Source organism: Hyla sarda, chromosome 5, assembly GCF_029499605.1.
Source record: "Hyla sarda isolate aHylSar1 chromosome 5, aHylSar1.hap1, whole genome shotgun sequence".
NCBI lineage: Eukaryota > Metazoa > Chordata > Amphibia > Anura > Hylidae > Hyla > Hyla sarda.
This window is the reverse complement of record NC_079193.1, coordinates 353,959,413-353,980,837: the sequence shown is the minus strand read 5'-3', so window position 1 is coordinate 353,980,837 and position 21,425 is coordinate 353,959,413. Positions and strand designations below refer to the sequence as shown.

The 21,425-nt window shown below is 42.3% G+C and overlaps 1 protein-coding gene across 5 annotated transcripts in view; it reads right to left on the bottom strand.

The window, feature by feature from the left end:
- COLEC10 (collectin subfamily member 10) overlaps positions 1-21,425 on the bottom strand; it is a 205,677-nt gene that overhangs the window by 73,703 nt on the left and 110,549 nt on the right. The window contains exon 1 of one of the 5 annotated variants that reach the window (XM_056522653.1): positions 13,403-13,479. The exons of 1 other annotated variant lie outside the window; for it this stretch is intronic. Coding sequence is in view for 3 of the 4 variants with exons in the window: in XM_056522657.1 (XP_056378632.1) it covers positions 5,393-5,513 (121 nt within the window). In the remaining variant the exon portion in view is untranslated. Of the gene's footprint in view, positions 1-3,903; positions 3,952-5,392; positions 5,516-10,369; positions 10,549-13,402; positions 13,480-21,425 lie in introns of those variants that run through there. 3 more of the 5 variants (XM_056522658.1, XM_056522657.1, XM_056522651.1) reach the window with 3 other exon arrangements.

Genomic DNA, 21,425 nt, shown 5'->3' with positions numbered 1-21,425 from the left:
ATGGAATTGTGGGATTTGTAGGCAAAATAAGAAAACTCAAACAGGAAATGACAGTTCACAAAAAGCTAGCCATAGCATTAATTCTAATCTCACAACATAGCCCCAAGACAAGCGCAGATCCTTCCTAGGCATGTCCATTACTGTCTACCAGGTATGTACTAAAATCACCTTATGGTGGATAACCCCTTTAAGATGCAACACTATGCGCTAAAAGTATACCAACATTTTAGTGCACATCTAATTGTTGTTCAAAACTCATCACTCTCATCTTAGTTAGTTACAAAAAGTCACTTGTTTGCATGAAGTATAGTGTCAATAATACGTCCTGTATAATTTAACATATCCTAAATAACTTTCACTAACCCTTCCCAGCCACTTGATCTAGAAAGGATTTCAATTCACAAGAAACAAGATCAGAGTCTTGGCAACGCCTACTCTCTGCCGAGCCGCGTGATCTCCGGCCAAGTCTGTCGTGACTCAGACCCCAAGATCTAAATACAGAGCCCTGTGCAGACACTGAGAACGGTATGATTGATGTCAGCGAGCGTATATATGTCATCATACACTTAGTAAGATCATTTTAAGAAGCCCATGAGTCATGTTAGTGGCCAAACTTTTGTTTACTCAACAAATGTATTTTTAAATATTCCCTATAAAATCTAAATAAATGCTTCACAAAGAAAGACAAACACAAAGTGTCGACAGATCTACAAATATATATATATATATATATATATATATATTTTTTTTTTTTTTTCTCTAACAATACACATATCTATAAATGTCAGGATTAGTCACTTTACTGTAATTTCTCATTGACATTAAAACTTTTATTAGAATGAATGTAAGCTGGAAGAGGAGATGTTTACATTGCTGACTCCCAGGATACATGTGGGCCATTCCTACTTGAGTGTAGAGTCATCTAGTACACTCTAGAACCCTCTAGTACACTCATTCAGTTAGCCATAGAAGAGTGCTTATCAGTGTTGTCCTTTTAAGCGACTTTTAAAGGGGTACTCCGAAGGTGGAAAATATATTTTCAAATTTACTAATGATAGAAAGTTAAATAGATTTGTAGGATACTTCTATATAAAAATCTTATTCCTTCCAGTGCTTATCAGCTGCTGTATGCTCCAGAGGAAGTTGCGTAGTTCTTTTCAGTCTGACCACAGTGCTCTCTGCTGACACCACTGCCATGTGATACTACAACCTTCCAGGGCCGGTTTTAGACTAAGTGTGGCCCTGGGCAAAAATTTTAAATGGGGCTCCCAGATTGTGTGACCAAAGATCACTATGTTGCGCTCCCTGAATTGTGCTGCATCTCAGTTAATGTGAGTAAATGAGACTGCGCTGCAAACCACAAATGGCTGTGACTACAACATGAGAAACGGAATAATTCCATCCAGGATGAATTTGTGGCTGCTGCAATTTTGGGGTCGCAATGTGACCCCATTTAGTGCAGATCAGCTCAGCTCCCCCCCCCCCCCCCCCCTTTGCAAGACAGAGTGCACGGACAGATGTGGAGCAACAGCAACTTGTAAGGACACAGGACTAGAAATCCAGCGCAAAACGGCATCATAAAATGTATTGTTACAGGAAACCACAGGGTCACAGAAAGCCATATGTGGTGTCCCGGTACCGTATTGCATACCGTACCTTGGTTAGGGGTCCCCCTAGTCAGAGTTCCTAGTAACTGTGGGGTTTCGCTTCTTTAGTCATCCCCTGTCACCCCTCATATAGTTAATATATTTCTAAAATAAATGTAAATACTGTATAGAAAGTGCATACTTACCTTACATAGTGTTGCAGGGCCTGCGGGTCATGTGATTGTAGTTTAGTCTCTATGGTAGGTAAAAGGACCTTTGGAGGTTCATGGGACATGTGTTACCCACAATGCTTTGTAAATCTGATTGACAGATGGTCTGGACCAATCCTAAAACGTCCAGCCCCTGCCCATATAAGGGAGCTGCAGCCAATGATCACTCTCTTGTTCCTGAGCTGCAGAGCAAGCAGTATCTCTTCTCACTTGGGTTTCGGATCGTTGGAGAGTCAAGATCTGCGCAACTTACAACAACAAATATTGGGCCACAGCTTGCCGGCCTCGGCCTGAAGCTAAACAGTGAGTTCTTACAAACTTCCCCGCTTATGCTAGCGAGACCTCTGGACCTAAACATAACCCTAAATCCAGCGGATCTGTGCATACTAAATCCTACTAAGCTAAAGAACTTACAAAAGTCCCAACCATACGTCAATCTCAGCTAAGCTGTATATAGACTGTTATAAAGACTGTTCCTGTATTCGCATGTTGCAGAAAATATTCAGTAAAGTTTACGCAAGTTTTCAGCAAAGCTCTGGTTGTGGACAATACTTTATTCTGCATCCACCTATCGCTCTTGGGAAGGGTGGCGATAGGCCAAGCCATACAGCATTTAACCCTCACCCTGGCGTCACGACTGACAAGAGTTCATTATAACTGTGATATACCTCACAGCAACACCCCAACTGCCATACACCCCCCCCCCCCCCCCAAGTCACCACGCATACATTTTATGATGCATACATTTTAAGGGCTTAATAATCCACCTGAAGAGCAAGAACTGATTTATGCTGGATTTCTCTTTTTGTGACCACATTTACTTACATTAGATGAGATTCAGCACAATTCAAGGAGAACAACATGGCGATCTTTAACTGTGTAACCCATTTTTGCCATGTAGCCCTAAACGAATATTATCACCTTGTTCTTTATATAGTAATAATCCCTGTATACAGATAAACAGTGATCTTCTCAATGCTGCCTACCAGTAATAGTGCCCACATATACTATAAGGCTATGTTCACATGACGGAATGTCCACACGGAGAATCTCCGAGCAGATATTCCACAAACTGCGGGGCACCGACATAATGTGCCGGCGCTAGGACCGCACAGGAGTGCGCCATCTCATAGACTGCTATGCATACGGTGCGGACTCCGCACAAAGAACGTGTTCATTCTTTGTGCGGACACAGAAAATGGAAATGGCACAGAAATTCCGCTGTGTGCACAGTGCGGCAGTATCCTGTTGAGTTCAAAGGTCCCATATATACTATAGCAGTCATTTTCTTAGTGCTGCCTATCAGTAATAGCGCCCACATATACTATAACAGTGATCTTCTCAGAGCTGCCTGTCAGTAATAGCTCCCACATATACTATAACAGTGATCTTCTCAGTGCTGCTTGTCAGTAATAGCGCCCGCATATACTCTAATAGTGATCTCCTCAGTGCTGCCCGTCAGTAATAGCGCCCACATATACTATAATAGTGATCTTCTCAGTGCTGCCCGTCAGTAATAGCGCCCACATATACTATAATAGTGATCTTCTCAGTGCTGCCCGTCAGTAATAGCGCCCACATATACTATAACAGTGATCTTCTCAGTGCTGCCTCTCAGTAATAACGCTCACATATACTATAACAGTGATTGTCTCGGTGCTGCCTTGTCAGTAATAGCACCCACATATACTATAACAGTGATAGTCTCAGTGCTGCTTGTCAGTAATAACGCTCACATATACTATAACAGTGATTGTCTCGGTGCTGCCTTGTCAGTAATAGCGCCCACATATACTATAACAGTGATAGTCTCAGTGCTGCCTGTCAGTAATAACGCCCACATATACTATAACATTGATTGTCTCAGTGCTGCCTGTCAGTAATAGCACCCACATATACTATAACATTGATCTTCTCAGTGCTGCCTATCAGTAATAACGCTCACATATACTATAACAGTGATTGTCTCAGTGCTGCCTGTCAGTAATACTGTTCATTTTATTCTTCACATAGTAATAGTTTTCCTCTTTATGCCCCTTACTGTAATAATGCCCCTTTTGTGCCCCTTCCTGTGTAATAATGCCCACCTTCATGCTCCTTACTGTACTACAGATCATGGCACGGCCCTCATGCAGCCCTGTATATGGAAAAATTACAAAGTTATGGGGTCAGAATAGGGCGATTTTAAACAAACTTATTTTGAGTTTTTTAAAAGTAGTACTGATTATATTGACCCACAGAAAAAAGAGAACCTGTCAGTTTTACCATAAAGTGCACTGCATAAGAACAAAAATCCTCTAAATTAGCAAAATTGCAGTTTTCTTTTTAATTTCCCCACATAATAATATTTTGTGGTACATTTTATTGTAGAATAAAAGGTGTTATTACATAATACAATTGATGGTGCAAAAAAACAAAAAAAAATCCCCATGTGGGTCTGTGGATGGAAAAATATAAGAGTTATGGCAAAAATCTAAATAAACTGTGTCCTCAAGGGCTTAAAATCCTAATTCACCCGTACACAATATCTGTTAGTGGTTCCACACAGGGTAGGCAGGATATGTGACTGACCATTTTACACCCCCCCCCCCCCCCCCCCCATTTTTTCCCCTACTACCTTCTTTTTTTCCATTGCACAGAGCCCTTACACACACAGAACACAGACTTGCTATGGCTCTTCCAAGACCTGCGATTACATCATCAGGAGTTCTAGCCTATAGGATTCATCACAGGTCCTAGAAGGTCCATAGTAAGTCTATTAGTTCTCTCTATGGACTCTCTGCAGCCCAGACAACATTATGGCTATACTAACACTACTATGTTTTGCCACGATTAACTCAAAATTTTGCGCAAAATGTAGTAGTGTTAGTATTGCCCTAAAGCTTTTCAGGGGCCCCCTTTTGGATGGGGACCCTGGGAAACTGCTTGGGTCCCCCCCCCCCCCCCACACCCCAACTCCAGCCCTGCAACCTTCATCATACTGAGGTCCAATTTTTATGCTATGGGAATCTTGTGCAGCTTATCCTCACAGACTTGTCCTCTTCTTTCTCCTCTCCTGTCTTTCTTCTCTCCGGTGAGACCAGTTTGAGGTGATGACCAGAACAATGGGGAAGATATATCAAAACCTGTGTAGAGGTGAAGTGTGGCGCTGTTGCACCTAGCAACCAATCAGGTTGCTTCTTTCATTTCTAAAGAGGCCTCTGAAAAATTAAAGAGTGGTTGCTATGGGCAACTGTGCCACTCTTCCTCTACCCAGGTTTTGATAAATCTCCCCCAATGTTCTTAGCGAGAATGGGGGGTATTGTCCTAAGCTATCCTGGCTGTTTGATACAGGGAGAGAGGTTGTGTGCTCCTCTTTTCTCCACATTCTACACTAGTCTATGGATAACTTCCTGTTCCTCTCTGTAGAGAGGCGGCTCATAGCTAGCTCCTCCCTCCCCTCTGGAAGGTTCTTTGCTATATGTGTGTGCATGTATGTTAACTCTTTATCTCCCAGCCTTACTTGGCACAGATACGAGTACAGTGTAAAACATAAAAAACAAACAATATAAAACTGTATAAATAGCACATACATACATATGAAAGACAGCCACCTACAGGCTATGCAGGGATCTTGGTGTATCGCATCATCTACCCTGGGCGGCTCAGTTAGAGTGAGTTTCAGCCTGTATACACCGATGTGTGCCTTCTGTTGCATTACCCTAAATTTACAAACTTAAATGTATTGCTAATATTGAGATGTATATTGTCACGGGTGTATTGTTGGCTGTACCATCACGCTCTAACAGTAGGGAAGTCCCTGGGAACAATGGAGGAGATTCATCAAAACAGAGGAAAAATTGACCAGTTGCCTCCCAGCAACAAATCAGATCGCTACTTTCATTTTTGAAAAAGCCTGTGAAAAATAAAAGAAGTGATCTGATTGGTTGCTATGTCCTGAGCACAGGTCTTGTTAAATCTCCCTTAATATTCTCAGAATGTGGGACCCACTCACCTATGGCAAAACAATGCACCTATATTTTGGCCGTATACATACAATGGTGAGGCCCTGTGCACACGGGCATAATCCACATGGTTTTTGGCAGAGAAACAGCATGAAAAACCCTGCCCCCATTAACTTCTATGGGATACGGGAAATTGTGCAGAAAAGAAGTGACATAGAAGTGACGGTAGTCTAGTGACCAGTTGGCATTGCTACTACAAGTACCGATTACCGCAATACTGGAATATACGTTTGCAGGCCATATAGGTTCATATCTGGTGTGCACTATGCAAAAATTTCCATTTGTGTTAGATTTCACATAAATAGAAGCGGCGGTCTGGTGACTAAATACTGTAGCTGAAGTTTCATTATTATAGACACAAACCCTTCACCTCAATAGGAAAAAAATGACGCGATGCAAGCTGAGACAATTACGTATATTTTTTTTCATGAGTGCAGAGGCAGAAAAGACGTCTTTGTATTTTAGGTAAAGGAATGAAATGCGTTGAGTTCCAGGCTTTTGTAATATCTCTGACCTGTGAGTCTTGGCTGCATGAAACCAGAACAATTTGCTGGTGACCACCGGAGGGAACTCCCTGCTGGCCTTTCTAAAAAAAGATGAAAGTGCAGGGTGTTCACTGAAGTGTTTACGATCTCCAGACTTTGAATACAATTCTTACCAAGTGCGAAATACATCCAAAACCTAGTGTTTGTCTCTGTGCCTCCTAAATCCTGCCAAAAAAGTTCAAAGGACAATTGTGGGGAAGATATCCCAGACTGCACTGCAAATACAATTTTGGAAGCACTGTCCACAAGGACAAACACACCCTTTATTGACAACCAACGGGCCTCCATTAATAAAGCCAACTGAGGGACAACTTTATAGCAGTACCATAAGATTGCACCATATATAGTTCATCCTGGAAAAAAATGACAAAGCTCGGCATCAATATGCAGAATAGTTCAAAGAGACCATTTTTTTCTTTTTGGGAAGGCTTAAATAGGTTTTGGAGTGTAAGGTATCCTATATTAACCCTTAACCCCTTAACGACGCAGGACGTATATTTACGTCCTGCACCGACTCCCGCGATATGAAGCGGGGTCGCGCTGCGACCCTGCATCACATCGCGTCGGTCCCGGCGCTCATCAACGGCCGGGACCCGCGGCTAATACCACACATCGCCGATCGCGGCAATGTGCGGTATTAACCCTTTAGAAGCGGCGGTCAAAGCTGACCGATGCTTCTAAAGTGAAAGTGAAACTATCCTGGCTAGTTAGTTGGGCTGTTCGGGACCGCCGCGGTGAAATCGCGGCGTCCCGAACAGCTTACAGGATACCGGGAGGGCCCTTACCTGCCTCCTCGGTGTCCGATCGACGAATGACTGCTCCGTGCCTGAGATCCAGGCAGGAGCAGGCAAGTGCCGATAACACTGATCACAGGCGTGTTAATACACGCCAGTGATCAGAATGAGAGATCAGTGTGTGCAGTGTTATAGGTCCCTATGGGACCTATAACACTGCAAAAAAAAAAGTAAAAAAAAATGTTAATAAAGGTAATTTAACCCCTTCCCTAATAAAAGTTTGAATCACCCCCCTTTTCCCATAAAAAAATAAAACAGTGTAAATAAAAAAAAAAATAAACATATGTGGTATCGCCGCATGCGTAAATGTCCGAACTATAAAAAATATTTCATTAATTAAACCGCACGGTCAATGGCGTACGCGCAAAAAAAATTCCAAAGTCCAAAAAAGCGTATTTTTGGTCACTTTTTATACCATTAAAAAATGAATAAAAAGTGATCAAAAAGTCCGATCAAAACAAAAACATACCGATAAAAACTTCAGATCACGGCGCAAAAAAGGAGTCCTCATACCGCCCTGTACGTGGAAAAATAAAAAAGTTATAGGGGTCAGAAGAGGACATTTTTAAACGTATAAATTTTCCTGCATGTAGTTATGATTTTTTCCAGAAGTACGACAAAATCAAACCTATATAATTAGGGGATCATTTTAACCGTATGGACCTACAGAATAATGATAAGGTGCCATTTTTACCGAAATATGCACTGCGTAGAAACGGAAGCCCCCAAAAGTTACAAAATTGTGTTTTTTCTTCGATTTTGTCGCACAATTATTTTTTTTTCCGTTTCGCCGTGACTTTTTGGGTAAAATGACTAATGTCACTGCAAAGTAGAATTGGTGACGCAAAAAATAAGCCATACTATGGATTTTTAGGTGGAAAATTGAAAGGGTTATGATTTTTAAAAGGTAAGGAGGAAAAAACGAAAGTGCAAAAACTGAAAAACCCTGAGTCCTTAAAGGGTTAAAGGGGTGCTCCTGGGAAGTTAATAAAAATAAAAATGCCCCAAAGCCACCATAATACCTCTTCTGTGTCCCCTGTAGTTATCCATGTGATTTTGCCAGCTCCTATTATTTTGCCAGCTCTTGCGGCCCCTCTTGTCTCCTAAATATTATTTTTCCTTGCTTGCAGCGCACACTACAATTCCAGAAGTTACTGCAGCTCTGTGTAATGGCTGCCAGCCAATTGCTTTTACTATCTGTGTGAATGCTGTTTTGTTGTAAACACAGTGAGCAGCAACAAGCAATAAATCATGCTCTGAATGGCAGCAGTCAGTGATTAGATCTACAGCAGGAAAAGAGCAACGTTATGTGCTGATTTGTGACTGAGAATCTTTACTGGGCTTCTCTGTCGGCAAGCTCCTCACACATGGAGGGGAGAGGGAGGGGAGCTGTGGCTGTGAAGCCAGAAATCACGTGGTGTTTGTCTTCCAGGATGGTGGGGGCTAGGTCTCAGTGAGAGGTTTACACAAAGACAAGCAGGATCTGAGTATGATGTCTTTCTCTCACGTCTTTCTAAGTGACAGTTGAAAGAGGAAAACTGCTCTATGTAGCTAATGAATGATATTTAGACAAATACATAGGTTTGCGAGGGAAAGGATGGGCTATGGGTTTAGTTCCCCAGAGTTCCCCTTTAACCCCAAAGGAGATGTGGACTTTTTTGGCTGGATATTGTTGTCATTTTCCACATGATAGCTCACCATAGATGGTTGGGTAGCTGGTAGCAGGCTGGACTACACACAAACCAAGAATGAATATGGCTTGGTAATGTTAGGTCCAAAAAAGTTATAAGAAAACAGGGTCAGGGTTTTTTGCTGTCGTCAAGTGAATGAATATCCAAAAACAATTAAAGTCTGCTAAAACTTGGTCAAACATTGGAAAAGTAAAAGGACCATCTCCAGGATAAATGATACTAGAGCCTACTTCTAATTGTCCAGTTTTTTCCTAATAAACGTATCGTTTTTCTCTAACATTGTATTCCCTCATCATTCATTACTTTCACATATTAAAAGTTTAATTTGATTCCAACTTCTTCTTGGTGCATTTTTTTGGGTCAATGAGTGTACAATTGTGCAAGCAAATTTCTGTCTATTTTTTACCACTTTTTACAGGGCTGGTGTAAGGATTTTTGCTACCCTAGGCAAAAGCTAATTTTGCCGTCCTCTCGACTCTTTGGCCCATTGGCCGAAATTGATATTTGCTGGCTGAGCGAGTGGTTCGGATGCTGGTTGTCTAACTTTCCTGCGGCAAGTAGAGCAGTGCCCCCCCCCCTTATCAAGAGGGCGCTCTAGGCAGCTGCCTATTTTGTCTATAGGCAGAGCCAGCCCTGTCTTTTTAATGCCCTTTACAGACCTCTCAGTTGTCCCTCATCTAGTGGTATAAGAATGCCTCCTACTGTCGACCGGAGTTAGTTAGTGACTCTGGTTGGCTTATTTTCCGACTTGGTTTTGGTTTTTGACCTGGACTTAAAACTGTGGTCTGTTGCCGTTTTCAATCAAGTTAAAAAATTGGATGCAAGTGGAAAATAAGCTAACTGGAGTGACTAGCTAACTCTGGGCACCTGCCATTTTCAACTGGATGGATGCTGTCAGAATCTTTCTTCTTTTGATCTAGTGGTATAGTTAGCCCCTTTTCTGGGTGCACCTTTCCCCATATTCACTGTCCTAAAGTTCACAACAGCTTGGAGGCTCATCAGACTCAGAACCTTTCTCATAGTCTGAATAGTTAAGTCATCATGAAATTACAAGATCTAATGGCTGTTACACACTGTGCTTTGGCCGCTAGCACCAGGCGAGAGTGCAGTGTCCCTGTGCTCCCGAACGCTGGCGGGGCCGGGATTCACATCGCAGGACACGCCCGCATGCGAGTCTCCGCCCATCTCTCACCACGCTCCACTCCTGCAGCTCCTTCTGTCTCTCAGCTCCGGCACGTGCGTCTCTGACCCTTAGGGCGTGCGCCGGGGCCAGTACGCTCATGCTTAGTGAATACACATGACACCACATTATAAGTTGTTTGCGCCTCCCACACTTCCCTGCCGGATCTTCAGTGCCTATTGCCTGAGAGAAAGCATTCCTATTGCCTGTTTGCCATACCAGTGTATCCAGACCTTCCTGCTACGTTTTTGACTATGAACCTTTGCCGCCTGCCTTGACCTTCTGCTACGTTGACTACGCTACTGCTTCTTCCTTCGGTACCTCACCTTGCCCAGTTACCTGTGTGGTCGAGCCATGTCGGGGGTAGTAACCTGGGTGTTGTCTGCCGCAGAAAGACCATCCTGCCTTGCGGTGGGCTCTGGTTAAAGTAAGATCCGGCCATGGATCCCACTGGGGTTCCTCTGCCTGACAACACGGATCTTGCTTCTATTGTGGCGCTTCAGTCACAGCAGTTGGCCCAGCAGGCACATCCGCTAAACCAGCTATCCGCCATGATGCAGCAGTTGCTATCTGCTCAGCAGCAACCACCACAGCCACAGCCTCCTCCAGCTCCAGTACAGCCTCCCACTGCTGCAGTTTCTTCCGGAACCAAACTCCGTCTGCCGCAGCAAGCCCATTCTGCCTTGCGGCGGGCTCTGGTTAAGACCAGCAGCACTTTAGACTCCGCTCTCCAATACGGTCCGAGTCATCAGCCACACAGGTAGAGGATCCACATCTAGCTCCGTTACACTGGCAGCAATATACTGCACAACACTTACTGGATAATGTTTCTGTAGTATTTGTAGGCAATATGTACTGTTTATCTGGGTAATGGATACTATTTATCTGGGTTATGTATACTATTTATCTGGGTTATGTATACTATTTATCTGGGTTATGTATACTATTTATCTGGGTAATGGATACTATTTAACTGGGTAATGGATACTATTTATCTGGGTTATGTATACTATTTACCTGGGTTATGTATACTATTTATCTGGGTTATGTATACTATTTATCTAGGTAATTGATACTATTTTTCTGGGTAATGGATACTATTTATCTGGGTTATGTATACTATTTATCTGGGTTATGTATACTATTTACCTGGGTTATGTATACTATTTATCTGGGTTATGTATACTATTTATCTAGGTAATTGATACTATTTTTCTGGGTATTGGATACTATTTATCTGGGCACATTGAATGTATATTCTTTTTTTGTTTCAGAAATTGAAGGCAGAAGAAGTCTTGCGCATGTACTGATTACAATCAGGGAGGAGTGCAGACTGGCGCTTGCCCAAACCCCCAGTACCTAACTTCTTTGGCAATCCACCCCACCCCGCAGCCCCCAATTGGGTCATGGTCCTAACACCCTCCAGGGGTGTCAGAGAAGTCAGAATAGTCAGACAGTCCAGGTCAACAAACGGAAAACAAGGTACAAAATCACGAACGCAAAATGCTACATCAGAAAACCGGCTATGGGTCAAACCTGGACAGCGGCGTAGTACAGACAGAAGAATGGTCAAGGTGCAGTTTAAGGTCAGGTCAAAGAAGGTCAGAAAAATAGCAAGGCTCAGGGTACAGGAACACGAGTGATGGGATTATATATGCTTGTTAATATATCCATCTTAAGGAGGTGGGGCAGCAGCGCCAGATGGGAATTGTTTGAGCGGTCATTTCCTACATGTCTGGATGCCGCAATCAATAACGATCGAGAGATGTAGAGACTAAACTGATAGGTGCCGCAATAACAGGTCATGGCAAATAAAGTACCATCATACAGCTCTGTAGATGAAAAAATAAAAAAGTTATATGGGTCATAATATGGGGATTTAAAGCATTAAAAATAGTAAAACATATCTAAAACTATATAAACTGGGTATCGCTGTAATCGTACTGATCTTCAGAATGACAAAATCCTTCAAAAGTTTGCAGCTGCAGTTTTTTATTTTTTTTTATTTCCGCAGTACGTTTTATGGTAAAATGAAGGATGTCTTTTAAAAAGTACTCTTTGTCCCGCAAAAAAATGAACCCTTCATGTGGCTCTGTATAAGGAAATATAAAAGAGTAATATTTCTTTAGATGCTAAGGATTATTCAAACGTGACAGAGACACGGGAGGGTGTCCATTTTTCCCCCTGCTATTTTGAACAATCTGAAGTCTAATTTTTAAAGCTCCTATAAAAAATTAAAGAATTTTTAAGAATAACAATTTCTTAAAAAAGCATTTTGCTTTCCACATATAATGCATTGCATAGTTACAATTTAGACATTTTTTTTTTTTTTTTTTTTACGAGTGGGAATATACATTTCTCTGCTGCAATGCAGAGTGGCAAAAGTGCATTTTTTTTTTTTGGCGTGAACACCTTCTTTGCACAAAAAAAATTTTGTGCGTAAACTCCTACTTCACACAAGAAATTTCACGCAAAATAGCCCTTGTGCAATTTTATTTTATTTTTTTTACAATTTTGCAAGGAAGTGAGTTGTAAGATAGACAATCAATGAAATAAGCTGCAGTGTTACAGGTGCAGCACCATCCATGTCCATGTGGCTGCATCCAATACTGCAGCTCAGCCTCAGTCACTTAAAGGGGTACTCTGCCCCTAAATACTAAATGGATAGGGGATAACATGTCTGATGGGGGGGGTCCCGCAGCTGGGGACCCCCGCGATCTTGACTGCGGCACCCGAGACATATAACTGGCGATGTGGGGCGGAGGCTTGTGACGTCATGCCCCCTCCCATAGACTTGCATTGAGGGGGCATGGCCGTGATGGCACGAGCCTCCGGCGCTGCACACGCCGCTCTAAACGAATGCCGGGTGCAGCAGGGAGATCGTGGGGGTCCCCAGCGGTGGGACCCCCACAATCAGACATCTTATCCCCTACCCTTGGGGATAAGATGTCTAGGGGAAGAGTACCCCTTTAAATAAGACTAACTGCAGTACTGGACATGGCCACAAGGTTGGTGCTGTGCAGGGTACTGCAGAGAAGTGGTTGTGGCTCTCCAGCATAGGATGTAGTGATTAGCGGGGGGCTTGGACTGCCACCACTCAGACACTTGTGGTCTATCCTAATATTATACCAAAATCCCATGTAGAACTGATCTGAAACGACTAACTGACCAGCTTCACACTAGAGTAATATATTATCCCATCCACCATGACAGTGACTACCGGTGGGGTATTTTATTATACCCAGATCTGGAGTATTTGTGTGGTTTCTGCCCGTACACGGTGTGAGGTGTATAGAACAGCGCGGTTCCATTATAACATGAAGTTACATAAGACTTATTTATCCTGCAATATTCTACTTCTAGAAAACCTACCTTAAGATGTCTGCCGTCGGCTCGAGCAGTGAAGTTCAGTCTGCTACTCCCTGCAGTGTTGACACCTTTCTCCTTGCCAGACATTGCAGAAGAACTTCTTTCATTTCTCAGTCATTTGTTAAACAAGCAGAAATTGTCTGGCAGGGAATTTTTCTTTTGGGGGGGGGGGGGGGGGGGGGGGGGGGGGGGAAATGTCAAGTTCAGCATCTCCATGTATAAGATTTTACCTCCCAGATATAACAGAGAAGACATTGACATTTAACTCTTTAAAGGGAATGTATCACCTAGATTTTCTTTACTAATTAGATTCAGATACTGAAACATCTTTTTTTCTAATCTGTTCCTATTTTCTGAATGTCATTTTTTAGACAAATGTTTGTACATTAATATGGGGACAGCCAGCATTGAGAGACTTAGGCAACAATAGACAATAGAAGCTGTACCATTGCGGAGGTGATTCTACGGGGAGGGGGATGCTGAGCTGTGAGTAATAGTTATTGTGTGTATCCCTGTTGTCTCAGGAAATAATTTTGTATTTTTATTTAGGAATGACATATGTGAACATATAATAATATGTCTCAATGGTTACATGAAGTTAACATGATTGATCGTAATTATGACCAGCTATGTATGATTACTATTTTCCATTTGAGACGCAATGAAGTAATTGCAATCCAATGTATCGTGACTGATAGAAAGAATGAATGAAGTCACACTCACCTGAATATATCTTCAGCAAATCATGGAAACTTTTATTCCTTAGACATAGCAGTGAAACAAATAAAACAATGGAGGGGAGCGAGAGCCGGAAAGCTCTCAGATGCGGGGCACACCAATGAAAGGCAACTAGTTTCACGTCACCTGCAGATGCTTCTTCCGGCTAAGGTGCATGCCTATCTCAGGTGGTAAGTATCTTTTTTATATTCAGAATAGGGTAATAATGGAAACGTAACAACACAAGTGTATAAACTACCACCGTAAAGAACAAGACAAATACAAAAAATGCAAAAATACTTACAATATTTCAAACCGCACGGAGATAAAAGGACTCACAGGAATGAAGACAAGTCGCACCTTTCATTTAACCCCAGAGGATCTGTAGCTTATAATTTAATTATCCAGAGTGCTTCTCTGCAGAACAAATGAGTTTCTTTATTTTCTCCAATGGCGACATTTGTTACTTTCTCTAAACCGGCAAACTAGAAGCCCTCACTGCATTCAGCCATATGGGCAATAAAGCAGGGGGCACCTTTGCCCGTTCGGAGGGAGTACAAATGTTCTCTGATTCGCACACATACCGTATATACTCGAGTATAAGCCGAGTTTTTCAGCACAATTTTTCATGCTGAAAACGCCCCCCTCGGCTTATACTCGAGTGAACCCCGCCTGTCGATCCCTTCTCAGTGGTCTTCAACCTGCGGACCTCCAGATGTTGCAAAACTACAACTCCCAGCATGCCCAGACAGCCATCGGCTGTCCGGGCATGCTGGGAGTTGTAGATTTGCAACATCTGGAGGTCCGCAGGTTGAAGACCACCGATGAAGGGATTGACAGGCGATGATAATGAAGGGGGGGGGGGGATGATGACGGGGTCTGGATCATGACGAAGGCCGCAGTGGTCTTCAACCGGGCATGCTGGGAGTTATAATTTTGCAACATCTGGAGGTCCGCAGGTTGAAGACCACTGATGAAGGGATTGACAGGGGGTGATGATGAGGGGGGGGGATGATGATGGGGGTCTGGATGATGACATGGGGTGATGATGTATTTCCCACCCTAGGCTTATAGTCGAGTCAATAACTTTTCCTGGGTTTTTGGGGTAAAATTAGGGGCCTCGGCTTATATTCGGGTCGGCTTATACTCGAGTATATACGGTAATTTACGTTTTGTCTTCCCAATGTAAAAATAATTTCTGGGACATATCATACAGTAAATAGTGTGGGTCGACTTGCAAGTAATCAACTGGTTAACAAAAATATTAACTCCCCCCAGAACAAAATTTCTTTTGGCCAGATGGAACTGGCAGAAATTACAGTTTCTACATGGGAAATTACCTTTTGATTCCACATTTCTTTGCCAGTTTTTTCCTGGTTCCTGAGTTTTTAGTTTTTTCTTTATTTTTTTAAATCTCCCACTGTAGTAGACTTCCTAAAAGTAATAATAGGTTTTCCCTTAGTGTTTTCTCCCAGTTCAGTGTCATGCTCAAAAAAGTACCAGCTATCCAAGATGCTCTTCTTAATGATTTGGTTAATAGGAGAATTCGCAAAGGAAAAAAACGAACAGTTTATCAATATTTTCTATACTTTGATATCTTTCTTTTGTTTTATTGGGTTTTAATAATTCTTCCCGTGTCTTTTTTTCAGTTTTTTGTAGTGCTTTTTAATCACTGCTTTCGGGTAGCCCCTTTCTTTTAATCGTGTAGTTAACTCTTCAGCCTGTTTTTCGGCCTAGTCACTGTTTACTCATTTTTATCTTAAAAGCAGACTATATGGAACGTTATCTTTAACCCCTTAAGGACTCAGGGTTTTTCCACTTTCGTTTTTTCCTCCTTACCTTTTAAAAATCATAACCCTTTCAATTTTCCACCTAAAAATCCATATTATGGCTTATCTTTTGCGTCACCAATTCTACTTTCCAGTGACATTAGTCATTTTCTCAAAAATTCACGGCAAAATGAAAAAAAAAATCATTGTGCGACAAAATCGAAGAAAAAACGCCATTTTGTAAGTTTTGGGGGCTTCCGTTTCTATGCAGTGCATATTTCGGTAAAAATGACACCTTATCATTATTCTGTAGGTCAATACGGTTAAAATGATCCCCTACTTATATAGGTTTAATTTTGTCGCACTTCTGGAAAAAATCATAACTACTTGCAGGAAAATTTATACGTTTAAAAATGTCCTCTTCTGACCCCTATAACTTTTTTATTTTTCCACGTACAGGGCGGTATGAGGGCTCATTTTTGGTGCCGTGATCTGAAGTTTTTATCGGTATGATTTTTGTTTTGATCTGACTTTTTGATCACTTTTTATTCATTTTTTAATGGTATAAAAAGTGACCAAAATACGCTTTTTTGGACTTTAAAAAAAGTTTTGGCCTGGAATACCCCTTTAACATAGGAGGGGTAAGAGCTGTTGTAGTGTAGTATTGAATTCTTAGCTATAGTTTATCTATAACCAGCAGTTTTTAAATGGCCTTCTATGTTTAGTCTGATGTCTAGAAAATCTAAAGTAAGGCTGCCGAAAACGCTTGTAAAGAGCATATTTAGTTTTTTTTTTTTTAATTCAAGAAATTTACAAAGGTGTGGAAGTCTGATTCTGCCCCGTCTCAGGCATTTTGCAGAAAATGTCGAGCCTGTCGGTTTATAAACCCAGGCCCGAGCTACACAGATACGTACTTAAACCAGACTTTTCCCGCCAGGGCCTTTGCCAACTGCAGTACAAGGTTTGTGATATACATCTGTATCTGCACATGTGGTGCTAGATATGTAGGCAAAACGATAAGGGAATTTAAAGTACTTATATTGGAACATATAGGGGACATCAATAATCGAAGAGACAAGCCAGTGGCCAGACATGTAAACGAAAAACATGACGGAGACCTTACATGCATCTCCTTCAAAGTACTGGAGTCTGTGAAAACGGGAATCAAGAAAGGAGATATCGACCAAATTGTTACGCAAAAAGAGACAAGATGGATATTTACCCTTGGAACGGTACATCCAAATGGACTAAATGAACAGTTAAACTTTGCCAGCTTTATTTAAAATATATTTACATATATAATAGGGTTAACCAGTGCATCATTGGAGTCTTTCCTTTATAATAAGTGACATTCTCCATATCACTGTTGTTAATACACATAGGTGATGGTCGAAATATACCCCTCCCCCCCCCCCCCCTCCTTCCCGTCGGGTTTCCCATCTTTACACCCCGTATAATTATATAGGATATTTCTGGAATAAATGAGTGCCTACCAATATTATATAACATAAACAATCCTTAAACCTATCCTTCAATAGCCTATTATCTGGCTAAACACATGCCCCATACACTGCGCCCCAGGAAACCCAGGCCACACCCAGATCTGCGTTCCTATCAGCAGGTTCCGTGTCCCCCTTTGTTTGCGCTCCACTGTTGGAACGCAACCTCTCCTTGGACAATGAGCGCATGCGTTTAAACATGGGCGCCGACCTCATGTGCCCTCTGCTTGCGCTCCACTGTTGGAACGCAGGCCGCTTGTGGGACCACGCACGCATGCGCAGCAATATGCGCCCTTGTGCGGTCCCTGTGAGCCTTGTGTGCTCCAGCATGAAGCGCAGGACATATTCGGTTCCACGTACGTAGATGGGCGCATGAATCACGCGCTCTATCATGATGTGGAAACCGGATGTTATGTCACTTCCGGTCCCAGCGCGCCATACACCAACGCCAGGGATATTTAAACCCAGGGAGGCACTTGACAGATGCCGCACTACAGTGGATCCCGGCATACGCTGCCCATCCATTCAGCTAACCGTAAGTCCTTCCTTTTACATGTATCCTGCTCCTAACCTTACCACCCCCCCCCCCCCCCACCCTCTGTAAGAGACTATCATACAAGGTAACCATACCTTATCTTTTTAGGCAGGATATGTGACATCTCCATGGCTCCTTCACCCCTTCATTGGACGCCATCTGGTAGGCACCATTTGTACATCAATCTACCCTATATTCCTGTATAATATTATACCCCCACGTGTGTAGATATCCCAGCATACACAATATATATATCCTATTTGGTATGTGTTATCCCCTGATTAAGACCCGACCATTTACTCACAGGCATAGCCCTAACTGCCTGGTAAGGATCATCTCCCTGTGGGTGACCATATAAAAATAACCCTCATACTAAAGGTAAATATATGTACCATATTTTCCACCCCCATATATATTTTTCACCCCTTCATTAATATATCTAATACAATAACTATTTTCAGGTAGACCTATTCATATCAGCTTTATACAAGTGTTTATCTGCCTGTATTAGCAGTTTGTGCATGGACCGCGCTGCACTTACATACCTGCCACACCAGTGAGAGGTAGGTCATGTACACTATCCTCACACTCACATGCATTTATCTAAGCAGATCACTAGATTTACTTTTGTCATCCACCCACAGGACGGCAATATACCTACTCTCAAGAGGGAATATTTTTACCGGACCATCACCTACTAGTCTATCCTACCTGGGCTTGTTTATCCTAGCACATCTACATATTATCTATACCTCTGTTCGTCGTATCACGACTAGATAAATGTATTCAGTGAGATAAGTGACAGGAAATACTACGCTCCTGCCTAAATACACTTGTCCCTGAAGAGTTGTGCCCGCCAAAAAAAATGCGTCACAACGAAACGCGTTGGAAATATGTGGCTTGATTTGTATCAATATTGTATGCAAGTGTTTTACTGATACCTATGTACTTGCAAACTATATACTCACCGAATAAATTGCGGAGGCTTTGCAAACCAGCTAGTTTGTTACTGGTGGCTTGTTGTACCTACTGTACTCGGTGCCTCCATTGCCTCCAGTATCAGGGAGAGATAGGAGGTTCCTGTTGCAGGTTGGCACTCTCTAGAAGGACGTCCCTGCAGTAACAGGTAGGGGGTCCTAGTGGACTAGAAGGGCCAGTGCAGCCCAACCCTGGTGACCTACCTAGCACCTAGGAATAGCTGTGTTTGATAGAACTGTAAAATTCTTGAATCCTGGTTATCATTACTAAATATGTGCTAACATTTTAAATTGTTGTATAGAAGATGAAAAAAGGACCTCTAAAGGCGCTGCAGACTCCAATGGAATTAAACCAGAGCCAGAGATGTAGAAGTAGTACAAAACACTGGGAGGTTTATTGCAATGGATAAAACAATAAAGGTGATTACGCGTTTCGGGGGAACCACCCCCTTCTTCAGATCAGAACATTTTAAATTGTATACGAATAAAATTATGCTGTAAAATGTCAGGTAAGGATTTCAAAGAAATTAGGAAAATGACAATCCCTCACTCCTGTCGGGAAAGACGAGGATGTGTAAGCAGGGCCAAAAGCTCTAATGCCAAATACCGGTGTCAAGGGTCCATTTGGTAGGAGAAAAGCAGACTTTCTCATATAGGAGTTATGTGCGCAAGCGATGAAGTGTAAGATCGGGGGAAGGGTTGACAGGGTGGACCCAGGGAGGTCTTGTGTCGGAAACCAGAGAAGGAATCTTGGATCAATGCCCGCGGATGATGATTCCAGGTGTACCCATTGTTTCGCCTTATGATGGAAGCTATTTAATACTCGGGTAAACACTGCAGATAAGTGGTAAGAGAGACAATCCGGTAGAGCAAGACCCTCTCTGATTTCCTGTGGATCAAAACATGTCATGCTAACTGAGGATGTTTATGTGACCAAACGAAGCCAGAGAGGAGCCCAGCGAGGTCCCGGAAAAATGGCCGAGGGATGTGTGTTGGGATTGCAGAAAAAAGATACAGGAGGCGGGGGAGAATATTCATTTTAATAATATTAATGCGTCCTAGCCATGAGAAATCCCTGCGCTCCCATCTGGCTAGGTCCAATTTGATAGTTTGGAGTAAGGGGGGATAGTTACAATGGTATGTGTCAGCTAAACGGGCAGGGACTTGGACGCCTAGGTACTTTAGGGACTTGAGTTGCCATTTAAAAGGATAGGTGCTTTGAAGTTGGCGGGCCACGGACGGAGGGAGGGTGATGTTGAGTGCCTCACGTTTGGTTGGGTTCAATTTATAGACACAGACAGCATAGGGCCCCTGTGCAAAGAACGTGCCTGCCCCCCCCCCCCCCCCCCCCAATACATCAATTGTTCAGGTAGGAGATAAATATGAGATATGAGATAGATAGATAGATATGAGATAGATAGATATGAGATAGATAGATGGATATGAGCTAGATATGAGATAGATAGATATAAGATAGAAAGATATGAAATAGATAGATAGATATTAGATAGATAAATAGATAGATATGAGATGGATATGAGATAGATAGATGATTGATAGATAGATATGAGATGGATATGAGATAGATAGATAGATGGATACAGACAAAGAATAAGTCAGCCAGCACTTTAGTTGATACCAAACTATTATATCAACTAAAGTGCTGGCTGACTTATTCTTTGTCTGTATTGCACATACGGGGGAGTGGCTACCTCCATGTTGGCCTTGCACCCACCCACCTCTATCAGGTGTGTATATAAGGTGTCTTGGATGTTCCAGATCCTGCCATGCTTACTGAACTGTTCACACAGAGGCATATTCACAGTGTAGGGTCCGTCCCAATGAGGCCACCTTATCGCGGTGGGACGGTCCAAGTTATTTGACCACCGGCGGAGACAAATTTGCGAGCTAAGTGCCTCACTATCTCATAGTTTCACATTTGCATCTATTACACCATAGCTGTATAGCTCTCCATGTTTTATCTGCATGTTCATGTTTCATCTATATCTTTGTGCTGGCAGTGTGCTGCTGCATTCTTCTGTTGCTAGATAGATAGATAGATAGATAGATAGATAGATAGATAGATAGATAGATAGATAGATATGAGATAGATAGACAGATAGATATGAGATGGATATGAGATAGATAGATAGAAAGATATGAGATGGATGGATAGATAGATAGATAGATGTGAGATAGATAGATAGATAGATAGAAAGATATTGGATGGATAGATAGATGATAGATAGATAGATAGATAGATATAAGATAGATACAGTAGATATAGGAGATAGATAGATGGATGATAGATAGGACATGGATATCTTTTTACCAACCAGGGTGCCTCCAGATGTTGCAAAACTAAAAAACTACAACTCCTGGGCCTTTGGCTGTTGAGGTATGCTGGTAATTGTAGTTTTGCAACAGCTGGAGGCACCCTGTGGGATGGATAGATCGATAGGTAGATAGATAGTGTTTTCCAACCAGGGTGTCTCCAGCTGTTGCAAAACTACAACTCCTAGAATGCCT